Source organism: Chlamydotis macqueenii, chromosome 4 (assembly GCF_036417535.1).
Source record: "Chlamydotis macqueenii isolate bChlMac1 chromosome 4, bChlMac1.mat, whole genome shotgun sequence".
NCBI classification, from domain to species: Eukaryota; Metazoa; Chordata; class Aves; order Otidiformes; family Otididae; genus Chlamydotis; species Chlamydotis macqueenii.
This window is the reverse complement of record NC_141559.1, coordinates 71,622,226-71,639,763: the sequence shown is the minus strand read 5'-3', so window position 1 is coordinate 71,639,763 and position 17,538 is coordinate 71,622,226. Positions and strand designations below refer to the sequence as shown.

The following is a 17,538-nucleotide window of genomic DNA, read 5'->3' as shown; positions in this document are numbered from 1 at the left end:
ATCACTCTTTTTCTCCTTTATAGTACATTAATTTTTTCTCTGAAGTTAAAAATAATACTAATGGAGTTTAAGACCTTTTCATGAGAGTTGTAGCATTTATAGTCAGAACTTGATTTTGGCTTTATTTTTAAAGGCCTTCACCAAGTAAGTAGCCAGTTGTATGAAATTATTTTTATGGACTTTTCATGTTTTATGTGAAAAGGTGGAGGATGTGAATTTGAGCTGCTGGGAACCTGAGGGGGGATGTGCCGTGTGTTTCCCGTTTAATATTATATCCATTAGTTTGTTCGGGTGCAGTGCACATTATGCTGCTGCTGGTAATGTGTTTCAGCAGGCATTGCAATTTGTAAGTTCAGCATGACCTCTGGTCTGGGTTCAGTTTTCTGTCTCTGTTCATTTGGAGTAAGTGTTTTGATGAATGAAGATAAAAGTATTTAGATCAACTAGTCAATCTGTTTTCCGCTGATAATTCCATATTAATAAGCGCTGATGGTGAGTATCTTTAAGGTCTACTGGCAATCTGATTGAAGTCAATAGCAGTTTTGCCTCATTTAGTTCAATGGGAGCAAGAATAAGTCTTTAACCGGCAGAAAATTATAAATGCCAATCTCTGTTCACGTGTCATTCAGTACGAACAAGAGTTTTTTATGGTGCTGTCAGGCTGAAAAAAATCCTTTTATTTTTTGATAACAAAGCTGCGTTTAGCTGAAGTAATCCCTAGGTAGCCTGTTAGAGGTGTTCCAGCTTTGTTATTCCCAACAATAGGGAATGTGGCCACTTGCTGATTCTACTGAAGTAAGTAGTTGCTGCTGCTCAAAATGGCTTCGGAGACTGCTGTGCTGCTGAAATTCTGCTGCAGACATCCTGCATTAACCTAGTTATCTTGAATTTTCATGTGAAATTCAGATTTTATTTTAATTCTGTGGAGTACGTGATATTAAATACATTGTGCAGTTCCTTTTTCCAGAACACCGGTGACAGCCGTGATGTTCCACGGCAATGAAAAGGCCAGGGATTGTGAAAGCGTCCTCCATCTTTGATTACACACAGCTGCTGGGGATCTCGTCCTCTGTTCTGGACTGCCTTTCTTTTCTTAACTGTAGAAATCACACTGTCATTTTAAAATTGCCCGTATGCATAGCAGCCTACTACAAAACTGAGTGGTAGCTTCATAAAACAATCCTTCCAGGATATCCCCGTCATTTTCTCTCCAGGTACCCACCAGGAGAAATGAACTGTGAAGTCTGAATGGGAGTCTAATAGGTCCAGGTCCTGTCTGACCGAGTGACAGAATGTCAGAGGGGGACTGACAGCTTCTCTCCAGTCATTGCTGTAAAAGGAAAAGGAAAGAAGAAAGAGAGGGAAAGTGCACAGAAAGCCTGGTCTCTCAGCTAGATTTCTGAATTACTTAGGGCTTTAAAGGTCAAACCCAACACCTTAGGTTAGCACCTCCTTAATTACTAGCAGACACCCTTTAGAGCACAGGAGTAGCATGCTTTTCACACTGCTCAGCAAGCGCCTGCACTCTACATTAGTTCATGCTTCAAAATATTCTTGAACTACAGCAGTATATTGGTAGGTCATTAATCTGCCCGTGCAAAGACAAATAAGTTTTGCCTCGGAGAGAAAAAGTTCTATTCATCTTATTGTCCATACAAAATACTTGAGGTGCTTGGCCATATCAGTGATCTGCAAAGTCAGGTTAACACTACCAGGTTTTGTTCCATGGTTAAAGATTCTGGTGCGATGACTAGCAAATTTTGTAGTCATTTTCTGCAGCTGGCCATTACTTGCTCTTGACTAAAACTCGGCATTGCTTTTGCATTCCTTCTAGGTGTATTCTCTGAGAAAAATCAGTAAATGAGAAAAGAAAACCTTCAGTCCATTCAAGCGACCTTTTTTGGTTGGTTGGTTTTTTTGTTTGTTTGTTTTGCAGTGGTAAATTTTCTATTTTCTATTTATACTTTTCTCTGATAGTATATGTTTTTCCATATTATTTTGGTTTCCTTTGATTACCCAGTAAAATCCTTAATTCTCTGCACTAATATTTTAAATAGTGACCCATTGAAATAACTTAGTTGCTAGGCTAGGTTGCTTCCTAGCCTCTGTATTGCTTCATATTACTTTTGCATATTTGTGTTTTTCTGTGTAAATATGGAAGTAATTGTTCAGCACAGTAGAAGATCAGTTTTTGTATTCCTGCCTAGTGTGCACATATCTTCAACCTCACTTGTGGTTAGTTGTTGTTTTGTTAGGCTTGACTTCAAATAATATTCTTTTGTTCTTGCACTTTATATACAAGTCATTATTTTAATGATCCTTAAGTTTAATTTTGTGCAACTCAGATATGGGGGGGATTGCTGCCTGATTTTAATTGTCAAACCATTTCTGTCTCTCCTTTTAAAGCCAGTTTCCGCACAAAAGTTCAAATCCCTTAGATCAAGAATATGCTCATTTAAAAGATTATAATTGATTTTTTGGCCCTGTTTTTAATACTTTGCACTGTAAATGACATCCCAGTGGAGAATAATCATCATAGAGATGTTTGGAAGCTCCTTCCTGCTGAGTATGGTAATTGAAGTCTATAAAGTGTCATCAGACTGCACGTTGTTTCTAATTAGTACGAGGCAGTTTTTCTTAGCTTTGTAGAGTTTTACTGGCCTCTTTCCTTCATTATTTTACCAGCTGGCTAGTAAATCTTGTCAGTTACTGAAAAAACAGATGAAAGGCATGCAGTTTTTCTGGGTGCTTCATAGTGTCTTGCTTTCCTTTACCAAAAATATCCATTTTTGTATGGTTTGAAGCTGACTTTCTGAAGCTGTCAGTATGCTTCTAGCTCCCACTGGCCAGGTACTACTATGACATCTTTTGAAAGACTCTTAGTCTCATTTCATCAGGAGAAGCATTAGTGCAACAATATTCTTTCCTCATAATAGGGCCTTTATGATAACGGTTCTCATTTCTCTATTTTCTGAAAAAGGAACTTTTTTAGTGACTGCTTGCTGGTTGGATGTTTCTGGCAGACAGTTTCCCAGGATATATTTGGAACAATCAGCAGTGGGATGGAAGTAGGCAGATATAAGAATTTCTTCTATTGAAAGGAGCTCAAAAATCTGTCCAAAATCAATGGGAAAAGCAGCTTTAATGCCTGTTTCAGTTTCCCTGTGTGAGCGAACTCGTGTACAGGTCAAATCCTGAGGTCTTTACTGAGAGTTGGATTGTGCCTCCAAAACCGTACCTCCCTCTGCTAGGTTAGTTGAACCTAAAGTAGTGTCCCTGTATTTCCTCATATCTTGCTGCAAACTCTTTTTGCCTTAAATTATCTGGGAACTTAGAGGACTTTAAAAGAGAGACAGAGGTAAAGAATTTTTATGCCTTGACTGCTTTCTTCAGGCATGCATTATGCATTTATGGAAGACTGAAATAAGAGCCAGCTCCCTTTGTGATGAAAAGGGAGATCTCCTGATGATTTGTCTTTTTCTTTTTCTTTTTTTTTTTTTTTTTTTTAAGGTAAAATTTGTATTTCTCCCTTACATGTAGTGAACACCTTGTCTGAATGTTCAGGTAGCACATCCAGAATTTGTCATGATGCATTGCTTACACAATTTCTTGTTAGTTCCAATTGAATGACACTCCAGTAATGTAAAAGTCTACATTTTTCTTGGAAATTGAGGAGGTTCAAGAACACCTATGTAAACAGCCAACAGACAGTAATTTGTTGGGCTGATATATTTTAAGGCACCAGACTAAGATTTAGGAGGCTGATTTGATCCTTTACAAATGACAATATCCTGAGGAAATAATTTTGTGTCTACAAAATTTCTGTGTTTGGGAAGAAAATAATATACAACAGATATGATTTGGAGAAGGCCAGTAGTGTAAATAGTTACAGAACTCCTCCTTACTGGTTTTAGTGGAAAGTATACTTAGTATTTACAGAATATTTAGTACGATATTGCTACACACTGAACCCTCCAGTTAGTGCAAAGTGTATGTAGAAGCAAACCTCTTTCTCACGTGAATTAGCTGCTAATTGTGCAAGCTCATATGAGGCTATTAAACTAAAACCAGCATGTATTTGGTCTGAGGTGATGTTCCTAGCAAAGTGCAGTGACACATTGCTTTCTGAATAAGGTTTGTTTGCTACTTTGCTGATAAGTATTGCATCACTTAGGGGTAACAATGTGTAATGAAAACGTTGCAGTGAGCCAGTTTCTTCCAGGATTAAGAAATGGTATCTGGGTCTGCATCTGCCCCCTTCACCGCAGTGCAAGGTCTAGTGGCAACAGCAGGCTGGTGCCAGGCCTGGGGAAGGTGATGTCTCTCTCCACTCAACAAGCCTTTGGCAAATTTTCCAGCATCTAGTCTGTGATTCTGACTTGAGTAAAACTTTCCCCTTATCACGGTCCTTGAACAACTAACCAGTGTGTTTCTCTGCTGCTTTGCCTTGGAGAAACCTGTCAACATCTTTTCTCTTCATTCTGTATTTAATGGATATGTCAGCAGTGCTTAATGGAGGATGGTGAAAAGGTGTGTTTTGTAGTTAGCTCTGAACGTGGTGGTGTGTCCCAACAGCAACGCTGTCTCAGGCACAGTGTCGCGCTGACGTTGTTATATTGGCTCTGATGCCAATTCAGTCACTGCTAGCTCAGATATTCCTCTGCAGTGCTCTTCTGCAATGCATAAATATGCCCTCATGCAAACAAAAATTCGGAAGCATCTCAACTACATATCCATCATTTATAATTATAGTGGGATTAAAATAGACTTGAGGCTTCAGTTGGCCTCGTGCCTCAGAACTGCTGTAATGCAGCAGAGGCTGCTCTGCTTTGAGAGCACATCAATAATTACTGCGGACTGCATTTTAACAACTGGCGATGATTGCAAGGCTGAGCTTCAAGAATATTGAGAGGGGAGTGGAAGCCTTGCACTTCTGTCAGGGGCTTGCATGTCTAGAAGTTATCTGTGTGGGCTGCAAATTAGCAGCTCTCAAACTGTATGGTTCCAGGAGGCATGGCCTTGGGGATAGTTCCTGCAGATTCGTGAGCCATCACCATATGCTTTGAAGCCCTCCTGATCTGGGGAGGCTCCTAAGAAGATTCCTCTAGGTCTATCTTTGTAGAGGAGACAGAAATCTGATCTACTGATGTTTGTTTCTTCAGACTATTTTGTTTTAGACTTCTCAGCTGTAGCGGTGTGCTAGCAGAAGCTATATTTTGCATTTAACTTTTGATGAAGAAGGAATGATTGCGCTTAGTGTCAAAACATGGTAGACTTGAAACTTTGAAGACAATGGTGTGAACACAAGGGGCACAGTCTGAGTTTCCGCTTGCAATATTGTATTATTAGACTGGACAGACCTTTTAGCTGTTCTGCGTAATTACTGAGTTACCTGCATGCTGCTACATTCCTGAGTAGGAAAAAAGTCTGAAACTGCCTGACCAGCAAGCAGTTGCTTTTTTAGACATTGTCCGTAGCATTTGTAATATATGCTGATCAAGTCCTGTTATGTAATTGATGTCCTTTGGGAATATCCCAAAACAGGGATGTTTATTTCCTGAGGCTGTTAAGAGTGTGTTGTTTGAAGTTTCTTTATCAGACATAGACTGGGGAAAGGTGCATTGATTTTTAATGTCTGCTTTTCTTTAAGTAATTATAGAAATATAATGCATTTAAACTTGAGGGTAAATTTATCATTGGGTTTTGCAGTTATCTAGAATTCAGTCTTTCGGGGTCCAGAGTTCCTCTAGTTCCTGAGATAACAGCTTGATTTAGCGTGCTCCTCATGCGTGCACGAGTACTCCCATCTTCCCTCACGTTTATTTAGTTGGATACATGTCTGTGTGTGTGTGTGTGTGTATGTATATAAAATAAAGACTTTGGCCTTTTGTGAACTGAATCTTCAGTATAAGCTTTTAGACCAATACAAAGTTGTGTAAGCCACTACTAAATGTTTATATTATGTTATTCCATGCTCATATAGTGAAGCTGTTACAGAACAATTATCCTGTTCATTTTTAGACCAGCTTAGGAACAGCCTTTGGTGTTGTATCAGTTGCAGCACCCGTATTAACACCAAAAGATCTGACTTCTTCTTGTCGTGGAGTAGAATCATAGAATAGTTTGGGTTGGAAGGGACCTTTAAAGGTCATCTCAGCCAGCACCCCTGCAAGGAGCAGGGACATCTCCAACCAGATCAGGTTGCTCAGAGCTCCATCCAACCTGGCCTTGAATGTTTCCAGGGATGGGTCATCTACCATCTCTCTGGGCAACCTGTTCTAGTGTTCCACCACCCTCATTGTAAAAAATTTCTTCCTTTTATCTAATCTGAAACTACCTCCCTCTATTTTAAAACCACTGCCCCTTGTCCTGTCACTACATGCCCTTGCCAAAAGTCCCTCCTCGTCTTTCCTGTAGGCCCCTTTAGGTACTGGAAGGCCACTGTAAGGTCTCCCCGGAGCCTCCTCTTCTCCAGGCTGAACAATCCCAACTCTCTCAGCCTGTCCTCACAGGAGAGGTGCTCCAGCCCTCTGATCATCTTCGTGGCCCTCCTCTGGACTTCCTCCAAGAGGTCAATGTCCTTCTTATAGTGGGGGCTCTGGAACTGGATGCAATACCCCAGGTGAGGTCTTGCCAGAGCAGAGTAGAGGGGGAGAATCACCTCCCTCAACCTGCTGGCCATGCTTCTCTTGATGCAGCCCAGGATGCGGTTAGATCATAATGTAAACTTGCTGAAGAGCTCTTGATGCAAGCAAGAACAACTCATAGCATGATCTTTGAGCTTGGCTTTAGTTTACACACTTAAGCCAGCCACACTACCTGGATAATTCTGAGAGGTCACAAACACTGATTTCAAAGGGTGCTTAGAATGGATCTAATATATTAGGATGTGTGTGATCTTCATCAAAGAAATATTAGGTACTCCCAGAAGTCCCAGAGTTATATGATCTTGTGACAGACCCAGAGGCAAATTCAGACTTGTCAGCTGAATTGCCTTTGGAGCCTGCCAAGCAAACAGATGCTAATGTTAGATGAGTATCTACACAGCTTGGCATCGAGCTCCCCTGACAGCCCACAAGCTCTGAGTGTGACCTTAGCTTGCTGGTCCACTGCTGGGAGTCACAGAGATGTCATCCAGTGATATCTAAGTTTTAGAGCTGTATGTTGCTCTGAATATTTGGATATAGTTTATTTGGATCCTATAGTCAAAGTGTCTGATAGTAGATTTAAACATTGCCATCTACCCTCATGCGTTAAGACTGAGAAAAGGAGATGTGGTTCACCTTCCCTATGCTAGTTCTGCAGGCTCTGGAGCCCCTTGTACTCTGGGAAACCCCAGCCTCCGCCAGTTGTAGCAGAAAACCCTAATATAATTTGACATAGCAGAGTGCGAGTGTCACTGGTCTGTGTGCAACGCTGATTCCTATGAGTTGCCATCACTAAGAACATGTGCCTGAGTAACTGAATGTTGGGGAGCACTGTGACCAGCTGCCATAGAGGGGCTGGTGCTGGTGAGGGTGACATTCCGCTGTTTCCAAAACGCTGTGGCTGCATGTGTGCTACCTGTTGAGAAACGTCCCCAGCTTGTGATAATTCCTGAACCATGCCAAAGTGCTGTTTTGGGGAGAGCCATATATCACAGCCAAGAGCCTGTCAAGGTCCACTCTAAGCAATTTAAGGGTATGAATCATAGCACTGCAAAGCCCAAGAACGTCCTGGAGCTCTCCTTCGTGTGCTAGTGCCAGTACGGCTGTTGTGTCTCTGCTTGCCTGGTCATCACTCTGCGCTTAAAGGCTCTGGCTCTTGTCCAGCTCCTTGCTTTAGCCCTCCGTGATTTATAAGATTATTTCCCACCCCCCGCTTCACCAAAAAGCTGCTTTCTGGGGCTTTTTCTTCCATAGTGCATGCTATTGTGAGGCTTTGTTTGTTAGGTCTCCATGAGTATATTCATTTAGCGACATATGTACTCATTTGAACTGAATGCAGGAACATTTAAGTCTCTAGACACGTGATTAAGAGCTTTATTAAATAGAAATGTTTTGCTGAGCCACAATCTGGATTATTTGTCCCTTAGTATGTATATAATCAAAACTCCTCTGATCGTGGATAGAAACTCTGGGGGATCTGTTTCATTTTTTCCTTTGTGTAAAATGGGAATGCTAACATTTCCTTACTGACTTCCTTGGGTTGCTGGGGGGTTTAGTGCCAGGAAAGCACTTTGAACATGAGAGCTGCTGTGACAGAATTACTGAGAGCTTTGCTTCTGAATTTAATTGCTCAGTTACAGGGAAAAAATAAAACCCGAGAATTTCAGAACCAGCTGGCAGTGAGATTCTATTGACGTTTGTATGCAGTACATGGGAGATAATGTTCATATTCAATCTGGTTATTTAGGATTGTGTTTTAAGTTTTGGATTACTTTTCATTACTCTCTGATATATTTTACATGAATGATTTTTTTTTCCTTTAGAATTCTAAATATGGGTGGGGTTTTGTTCTCTAATAGACTTTTAGCTAAACTTGATGTTTACTTATTGTAGATCATTCCAGTTGTCGTGCACAAGCATAACCACTTCTGACAGTGAAAGTAAAATCAGTGCATTTTAATAATTTGCACGTTTTCCATTTTTGGCATTTATTTGCCCCAAAATGAGGGGTTAAGTTCAAGGTCTGTCTATGCTCTCAATAAAACCGGGTTGCCTAGCATTTTTAACACTTGGCAGCACCATTTCTAATCTGTCCTTTCCTGGCAGCCAGGCTGTGCAGCTCCTCAGTGGGAAGTAACATGGAGCTGAGGAGAAGCTCCCAGCTCAGGCAGGCTTCCTTCTGTGAGTACCAGTTTAAACACTGCTCTGGAAATTGTAAATACATAATGTGATGCCCATGGCGATTTTTTTTTCCTTTTTGCCCTTCAGTGTTGATTGATAAGAGGAGTGGACTGGCACATTTCCTAATTGCGCTAACGTTTATGAAGTGCAGTGTTTTAAGCCTATTGCTGAATCTTTAGCTTGGCTGACTGCTTTGTCTGACAGCAAACAGAAAGAAGCAGCTTTTGGGGGATGTGAAGTGTAGATGATTTCTGTGAATTTCTTTATGCTAAAAAAAGAGACTGATCTGCAGTGTGTTCTTAAAGTGTTGCTTGTAAGAATAGCTATGAGCAGTGTTACCGAATGGTTTATGATTACTGAAGGTAAAAGGCCTTCTAGTGAGTTTTCCAGTTTGTTCAGGTTGAGCAGGATGGAGGAGTCAGTGCTTGCCAGGCTCAGCTGGGACATCCCCAGCAGCTGAGGTGCCTGCCGGGAGCAGTCAGCCCCTGCGTGGCCGGTAAGTACGCCGGGAGCACGGAGAGGCTGCTCGGTGACCACAGGTGATGCAGTGCCACTATTTGGGATTCCCCAAATAGGTATTGAAAGGAATTGTAGCAAGCTTTTTGTCAGTTCTTTGAGTGTTTCTGATTCTGAAGGCACTTGGTGACTTCAGTAAGGGTAACATTAACGTTAGTTATTCATTCTGCTGAACTAACAACTGAGGCTTTGCAAAGTCTTGCTGATCTAACCAGGTCACCTTGAACACAAAGGAGCTGAAGTGCATGTGAACTGTAGCCAAAATTTTGAGAAATGTGTCCCAATTTTCAGTTACACCACATCTGACAGATGTTCCTTGACCTCATTTACTATCAAAGTAGTGGGAAACGTTCCCTTTACCTCAGTGGGCAGAAGGTCAGGGCTCTTTGGCCTCTTTTCCTGGAGGCCTTGTGCTTTGCAGGAGGTATCTGGGTGCCAAAACCTTGGACGTAAGTGCTTTAAGATTTTAAATTAGGAATAAAAGTGGAGGGTCACTTTATGTAAATCTGAATCTTAGTGACTTGTATTTGGTGTGAAGTGTTTTTAGCACAGAACCCAGATAATCTATTTTACATATTTGTGCTATAGGCAAATTTTTGTTTTCACATTCACTGTGCTCCAATAGTTGGGTGTCATTTCCTGATTTTCTAATTTGAGAAATACAGCTAAAAATTAGCATGTGATTAAGAAGCTGTTGAAAACATTTTCTAAGCTCTTAAAATAAATATATTAAAAATATTGTTGGAAAAAAACAACGGTATTAAAGCTCGAAGCTAGAAACAGTAAATACTAGCGGTCATAGGTGCTCATTTTGGGCTTGTTTTTTAGATTCTGTTTCAAGTAAATTATCTCTTTGAGTGAGCACCAAACCTGCATTCAAATATACTGAATGGGAAGTTGCTTTCCTTGGTCCCTGAGGATACAGGGACATACAGACCTGAGAGACTCTGTGGTATCTCATGGTCAGCTGGGGTCAATGCATACGTGTAGCGTTTCTGCAATCCAAAACTTGAATGATTAAAGATGGAAAAAAGGGAAAGGCTTGCTCAGTGTGGTGAAGGCTAGCAATTAAGGGACTTTTGCTGCCTTGTTTGTTTGTATTTTTTGTCTGGGTTTTTTGGTGTTTTTTTGTTTGTTTTGGGTTTTTTTTTTTTTTTTTTTTTTCTATCATTTACTACCATCCCCAGCTGAACTGTTCTTGTTTCAAGCAGCCTTCCAAGAGCTGTTCAGCATTCAACCCTGTGGTTTTGGATTTCACATCAGGAGGAGATTGTTATCCTCAGGAAAAAAAAAGGTGATATTTAGCCTGATAAACTTTCTTGGTTTTGCTTGACAGGATTAAATGGGGCTGTTTGGTTTTTGCCCTCGATTTATTTCTCCTTGCTAGCAATGAAGCCAGGCAAGGTGTGAGTTAGGAAAACAACTACATGAAGCACAGTGGACAGACATCTCTGAATTTCATTCCATTATTGATTGATCACCTTGTTTCACTGAAGCACTTTCACTATTACTGTCTGTGTTTACCTTGCCCCTAATCAGCTGCCTGTTGTGTTTTGCATTGCCCACACACCTAACATGGAGCAAACACTTACCATTTTGCAGCACAAACTCTGTCAGGTTTTAAAGCCGCAATAAATGAGGAAAAAAGCAAAGCGAAAGATTTGCCAGGGTGACGGATAATCCCAGGGGCAAAGGGGCAGATAGCCCTTCAAACTACTATCTTATCTCCTGCTGTGGCATTTTCTTATGCGCTTTTGTGCTCTCTCAAGCTCTCATTTGTGCATATCCTCTCTCATGTGCAGTCTTTTGTGCCCTTTCTCGTGTTCTTGCTCTTTTTAACATGTTTGCATGCTTGCTTTCTTTGTGTCTCCATCTTGTGTATCCTTGGACTCTCTTTTTCTCTTGTCTGTCCTCATATGGCCACCCAACTCTGTACTGGCTTGTAGACTATGGTGTTTTGGTGACTTGGACAGGTGATCAGGTAGTTTGTGTGTAGGTCAACAAAATGTCCTTTCTACCAGTAGAGTGGAGTTGGCTTTTTGGTGTGTTGGCTTGTAGCGTTAACTTTCTGACTCAGCCAAGATGGACAGTATGATGAGTGAGATGTTGTGTTTACTTGAATTTTGAGGGGTGATTTTCCATGTCATACAATCTCTGGATCAAAGATGGTGAGAACACTGCTGTGAACCAGAACGAATGCATGTTAGAGTCTACTGCTTCAGGTAGGACATTTTTCTGTTGTCAAGGATCTCTCTGCCAGCTATTTCAGAAAAGAAGAATTAATGTTACCCTCATACCTTTGAGATTTTTGCATACCTTGTTTTCTAGCTGCTTGAGGAAACATTTGAAACTTCAACTTAAAAAAAAGGTAGTGGGGATTTTTCTTTCCATCCATTTTTTTTTTCTTTATTTTTGTCCAAGTCTAAACTAAATTTTGGCAACACAGCTCACTGAAATGGCCTTCCCTTCACACAAGATACCGTAATACCGTTCCTCTTTTATCTACCATTTGTCCTTCTGTTTTATAGCTCTCTTTGTTGCAGGCTTCTTTGTTGTTCCTTCCAGATTATGCTCCTTGGGGACTTTGGTATCAGTATGACTGAACGTTGCTTGCAGCCATGCCAGATTGCGCTATGATCTTATTGGATTTCACAAGCCAAGGTTAGGCCAGGTCAGAACTTGGTTGAAGTAACATAGACTACAAGATTGCCTGCTAGCCGCTGGGAACACGCACAGCAAAAACCTGACCTAGATGCTGATTCGGTCAGCTCAGGCCGACAGTATTGCCATGCTGATTGTGGTGGATGTGATATAAAGGAGAAGTTCTGGCCTGTTCTGGCTGGAAGAATTTCACAGGTTGTTTTGGGGTTTTTTTTTTTGAGGAAAATACTAATGTTTATTCCACTGTTCTAACTCATCCCAAATCCTTTAATTCTTTATAAACAGAATATTATATTCTCTGATCTTCTTTTTCCCTATACCATTGAGTGATGTTATTTGCCCTCAAAGCTTGCTATTGCTGTCCAAAAAGTTGCATTTCTCTTCTGGGTGAATAGTTTCGAAATTTTCTTTGCTTTCCTGATCTGCTAAGAAAAAATAAAGTATACCAGGGGCTTCAAATGAAAGGCTCCAAAAAGACAGAAATTATTAGTGAAAGAAACATACAGAAAATTATAGCTGAGCTTGTCTTAGCTTGTCTGAGCTTGATGTTTCTGACCAAAAGACTGTATGAAGATGAGTATGTTCAGACTTTGCTTTGCTGAATGCGTACTAGGTGGAAAATGGCATGCAATTATGCTACAGTGCCTCAAAATGATGCAAAGTTTTATTATATAGATAAGGCTTTTCTAATTCTTGTAAAGGTATTTGGACCTCTTTGTGTTATATAGGAGTAAGCTATTAAAAACCCTTAAAATAAGCCGGCAAGGGGTTAGAAAGTGAACAGTGCAAAGTATGTGATGGTGTCAAATAGAGGCCAGGATAAGTTTGGGCTGAGCGTACCAACCTTTGTTTCATCCCAGCCCACAATGAGCCTGAGGGAGGGCTGCTGGAGGGTTTGTCTGCTTGCATCCGTGCTGGAACAATACTCGGAAAGTTGAGGGAAGAGCAGTACAATCAGCTAGATGTGCACAGATGTACATTGATAGATCGATTACAAAAGCTGAATATATCTAGCTAAGCAGCAGCTGTTGGGTATGACATAGCCATTAAGCACATTTAAAGAGTGTAAAGTGTGAAGCTGCAGAGGAATTAGTTAATGAGGTAAAAAGGGCAGAGGTGACTAGGAGTCAGGGAATTAAATACCTCAGACTGGATCAGGAGAAACTTCCTGTCAGTTTAGGCTGTAGAGTAATGTGATGTCTTTCTGTAAATATGTAAAATTAGTCAGGGGAATGAAGTCTGTAATGCGCCGTACCTGCTGGAACAATTTCCTGTGGCAGAATGTGAAACAGGTGACCAGATGTATATCCCCTTGGAGTATTTTAGTCTTTTGAAGGTTTTTGGTTTGCCTTTCTCAGTCAACATCTGTATTTTGAATGTCCAAGTTGTGCTTTTTAACTGAGTGAAAATATTGAGCATCGTGACTTTTAAGTACAACTTTATATACATTTCTGCATAGACAAAATGGAGAATTTTAAAATGGTGTAGGAAGATTAATGTTGGATAAAAGTTGGGATTTACAATCTGATTGGAAACATTTGCCTATTGGCATTGAGGTTACCCATAATTGTTCTTAATGGGTAAATTATCTCTGTCTCTGATAATCCTAATCCTTAGTGCAAAGCTTGACACTGCCGGCAGAGATACGGAAGGTGTGGTGCTGAGGAAGGCTGGAAGGAGCCTTTCATCTCTGCCATCCCTTGCCAAGGGCTTACTGTACATGCAAATTCATCAGCTCTTCCATTGTGGAGCATTTATACATTCTGGAGAGGGTGATATCTGGTAGTTAACTGCTCTGTACGCTCAGCGGGCTGCTCTCCAGTGGAAGAATCTGCAGGATGGGACTGTAACGGCCGATGTTGCTACAGCATTGATAAATATGTAGGGGAATGTTCTGCAGAAGGGTATGGAGAGCTTTGTTTATTGATTTTGTTCCTACCTCCTCTGACTTGGGAAGAGCCAGCCTGGCTAATCTTTTTTAAGAAAACAGCATGACTAATGTTCGCCTGCTGAATGGATATGTTGGATAAGATTTTTTTATTTTTTTTTTTTTTTGGCTAGTGGTTTCAGCTGTTATTTACAGGATCAATAGAAGTGATTTTCCAGTTCAGGGATAATTTTTTACCAACAAGCCTCTGAAGTCAGAGTATTGGATATACTCTTTCTCAGAACAAGTTAATTTGGAAATGACAGGTAGGTTCTGGTTCAGAATTGGTTATTCTAATACAAAGGAGGGATGCATCTGGAAGAAACACCTTAGAGGGGAGAGAATTTTGCATCAGAACTACATCATTACACACTGCCCACAGATAATTAATGTTTTAGCTCTTTTTATTTAAACAATAATCACTTAACTTCACACAAAATATTAAAGACAAATGCAATATAATAACAAAATGCAGAGCTGGTTTATTATAAACCTGATTTGTATAGTATCCAAGTCTGTGCAGATAGTGCTGTGGACTTCACTGGGCATTGGCTGATGCCCTCTGTAAACTGCAGTGTAATATTTTGTGAGCATTGTGACCATAGAGAAGAGTATTTTGTGCCATTGTGGAAGTATACCAGGCCAATAGCAAATGTATTCACACATGAAAATTCAAATGCCGTTCATTCCTTTTGCACACAGTTACTTTATCTGATTCTTTTTTGACCTGTTGGGAAAATCGCGTATACATTACACATACACACACGTACACACCCAAATAGACACATATTTTAACAGATACTACATTCCTCTCCTCTGCATTTACTCTTCTCCGCTATTGTACACTTAAGAGTCTCCGTTGTAAAAGTACTGTCAATATGAGACTTCTGCAGTTCTGCCTGAATGGTTGGGATAAGATACAGCTTTAAATAAGTAAAATCATGCAGGTATCATTTTTATAAGCAGGAGCCCACACGTAGTATCAGTATGAATTTTGCAGGATAAGAACAAAATACCCAAGAAATATTATTCCACTGGGAACACTACAAATGAAATTTACATGCCAGAAAATATGATTAGATTTTTAGATTTTGAAAAAATAAGCAATTTTTTAGATCAAACTCAACCCATCCCATGCCCCAGAGCATCACCAGCCATAAGCAGAGGCCCCCTACTCTTCCTGTCCTCTAGTAACACTACGATTTGGGGGATCATTACCTCTAAAATACACAATCTGTGGAAGTCCACATAAAAATAAAATGCCATTAACTTTGAGAAGCTTTGGGTTCAGGCCCAGAATATTGTAAGTCGTCGTGTTCCATTGTTCTCAAAGTCTACACATCCATACATTTTATTCAGAAAAAAAAGAAAATGGCAGACATGCTTTATGATTCTCCCTTCCTGCTTTACATATGCATTGTGTGGAGGAAAAAAAAGAAGAAAGTTTGTTTGTTTCTTTTAACTGTTTGGGGTTTATTTTTGTTGGTTTTTTGTTTTGTTTTGGGTTTGTTTTTTTTTTTTTTAGACGAGAACAATTTGGTAAAGATGGTAAAGATTTCTTAAAAAAAAAATAAAATATTTTTCTGTACCATGATTAGGGTAAAGTTTTCCTTTTTAAGATGGCAAATTGTTTATAACCTTCCAGTAAGAATCTGGCTTTAGGATAGCTGTGTTGCTGATGAGAGCTACTGGCAATAGAAGCTTTCTAACACTCAACTGCTAGTTTATTAAAAGAATAATAGGAACAGATGTTCTCAATTCAGAAATTGTATCAAGTAAATGGTACATCCACTTGTTATTTCAATTTCTTTGAATTTTAGTGAACTCATTTGGGGCTAGGTTTCCCAAAGAGCTTAGCCCACTGTTGCCTCATTGTTCTCGGTATAAACCGGTGGATGATGAACGTGTTTGAAAATCACAGTTTTTTATGCCTAAAGGGGAGCTGCTAACTTCTGATGCTTTTAAAAATCTGGCCCATGTTTCTGATGAGTGAATACTGATCATTTTAGAGGATTCATACATGTAGTCTCTGAGTAATACCCTGCATCCGTGATTGTATATGTGATGGCTTCTTAATTTACTATTGCACTAGGCATTTTAATTTAAATTATGCTAATAGTGTAGGATTAACTGTGGATTATTATTCTAGCATTTGCTGTCATACAAGCAAGAGAACCAGTTCTTTTGCTCCTACAGTCTCTTTCTCCCTTCTCATCCTGATGTATAGTAATTTGTACTCAAGACTGCCTCGGGTTTTGATGAGGTTTCTTGTTTGAGCTGATGCAATTGCTTAGGGAAATGGAATTGTTGAAAATTAGAAAAATAAGGGACTGGGATCTTTTTATCTTCTGATGACACATTTTAATGGTGCTGAAATGATTTACCGAAAACAATGATTTGCGTGGGCTCTTGCCAGCATTGCAGAGTGAGCAGTTCTGGTTTTGCCTTCATTCTTCTGTGGTAGGACAGGCTACGTGGACTTTGCTTTTGCACTCTTGGCTCAAAGACATACTGGAGAACACTAGTGCTAGGGGGTTGTGTTAAAACCCTCATAAAGGCTGAAGAGTAAATAATACATGCAACAGGACTGAGATGTTACATTGGTCCTTGCTAGAAAGAATAGAAGGGGGTCAATGCTGTTGCTGTCTCCAGTATTGGGGGAAAAAAAAGCCATATAGCAGCCTGAAATTGCTGCTCTTGAAGCGTAACCTCTCCAGAGATCTCCACTGCCAAACTGCAGATGTGCTGGAAACACAAATTTGCCTCGTTACGTTTGCACTTGTTTCATTGTGTAGCAACCTCAGATTGTAATGGCATGCGGCCTGTTTGCATTAGTGACTTGCTGTTGAATTCATCTGTATTCCTTCAAATCCCTCATCTGTTGCATTTTCTGTGGAGTGCTTGATATTTCTAATGGCTTTGTGTTGCAGTAGCAGTCTAAAATTTGCTCTTTTTCTCTTTTTCCCTCCAGCTGATATTATTTCTACAGTTGAGTTCAACCACACTGGAGAACTGCTGGCTACTGGTGACAAGGGGGGTCGGGTTGTTATATTCCAAAGGGAACCTGAGGTATGTGAGTTACCAATGTAGTCCTTAATAGCTTGCTAAAACCTGGCTTTACTTTAATACTTTAATTGGATCTAACTAACAAACTTGTTTATAATCTCAAGAGTCAGTAAAACAGAATGTCACCTCTTCGGGGAGGAAGTGAAGGAGAGTAATGATCTTTTACTGGCAGGTTTGCTGTCCCAAACAACACTGCTTCAAAGCTCCAAAATTCTAAGCTGAGAAAAAAGAAGATTGTTTTTGTTTTACTTCTATGTTTTTTTAATAGCTTTTGCCTGTTCCATAGAACCATTCCATTTAAAACAATGTTTTTGCTGTGATATCTTTATGTTTCACTTCTAAATTCTGTCTATCTGCAGTATCTTTTGTAGAAAGCTTTCTTGGCTAATTGACATTTCGTCAAAAATTCTACCTTTTATTAAATGTTGCTTCAATACTTAGAGGAAATTTCATTCCTGTAGAAACAAATCTGTCAATATCACGTTTTAAATAAGAAATTAAATTACACTTTCAATATTTTTATATTTATAGGGCTGCTTA

The 17,538-nt window shown here is 39.9% G+C and overlaps 1 protein-coding gene across 6 annotated transcripts in view; it reads left to right on the top strand.

The window, feature by feature from the left end:
• PPP2R2C (protein phosphatase 2 regulatory subunit Bgamma) overlaps positions 1-17,538 on the top strand; it is a 199,387-nt gene that overhangs the window by 120,680 nt on the left and 61,169 nt on the right. For all 6 annotated transcript variants that reach the window (XM_086747237.1, XM_086747239.1, XM_086747238.1 and 3 more), the window contains one exon: positions 16,904-17,001. In XM_086747237.1, the coding sequence (XP_086603363.1) occupies positions 16,904-17,001 (98 nt within the window). The remainder of the gene's footprint in view (positions 1-16,903; positions 17,002-17,538) is intronic.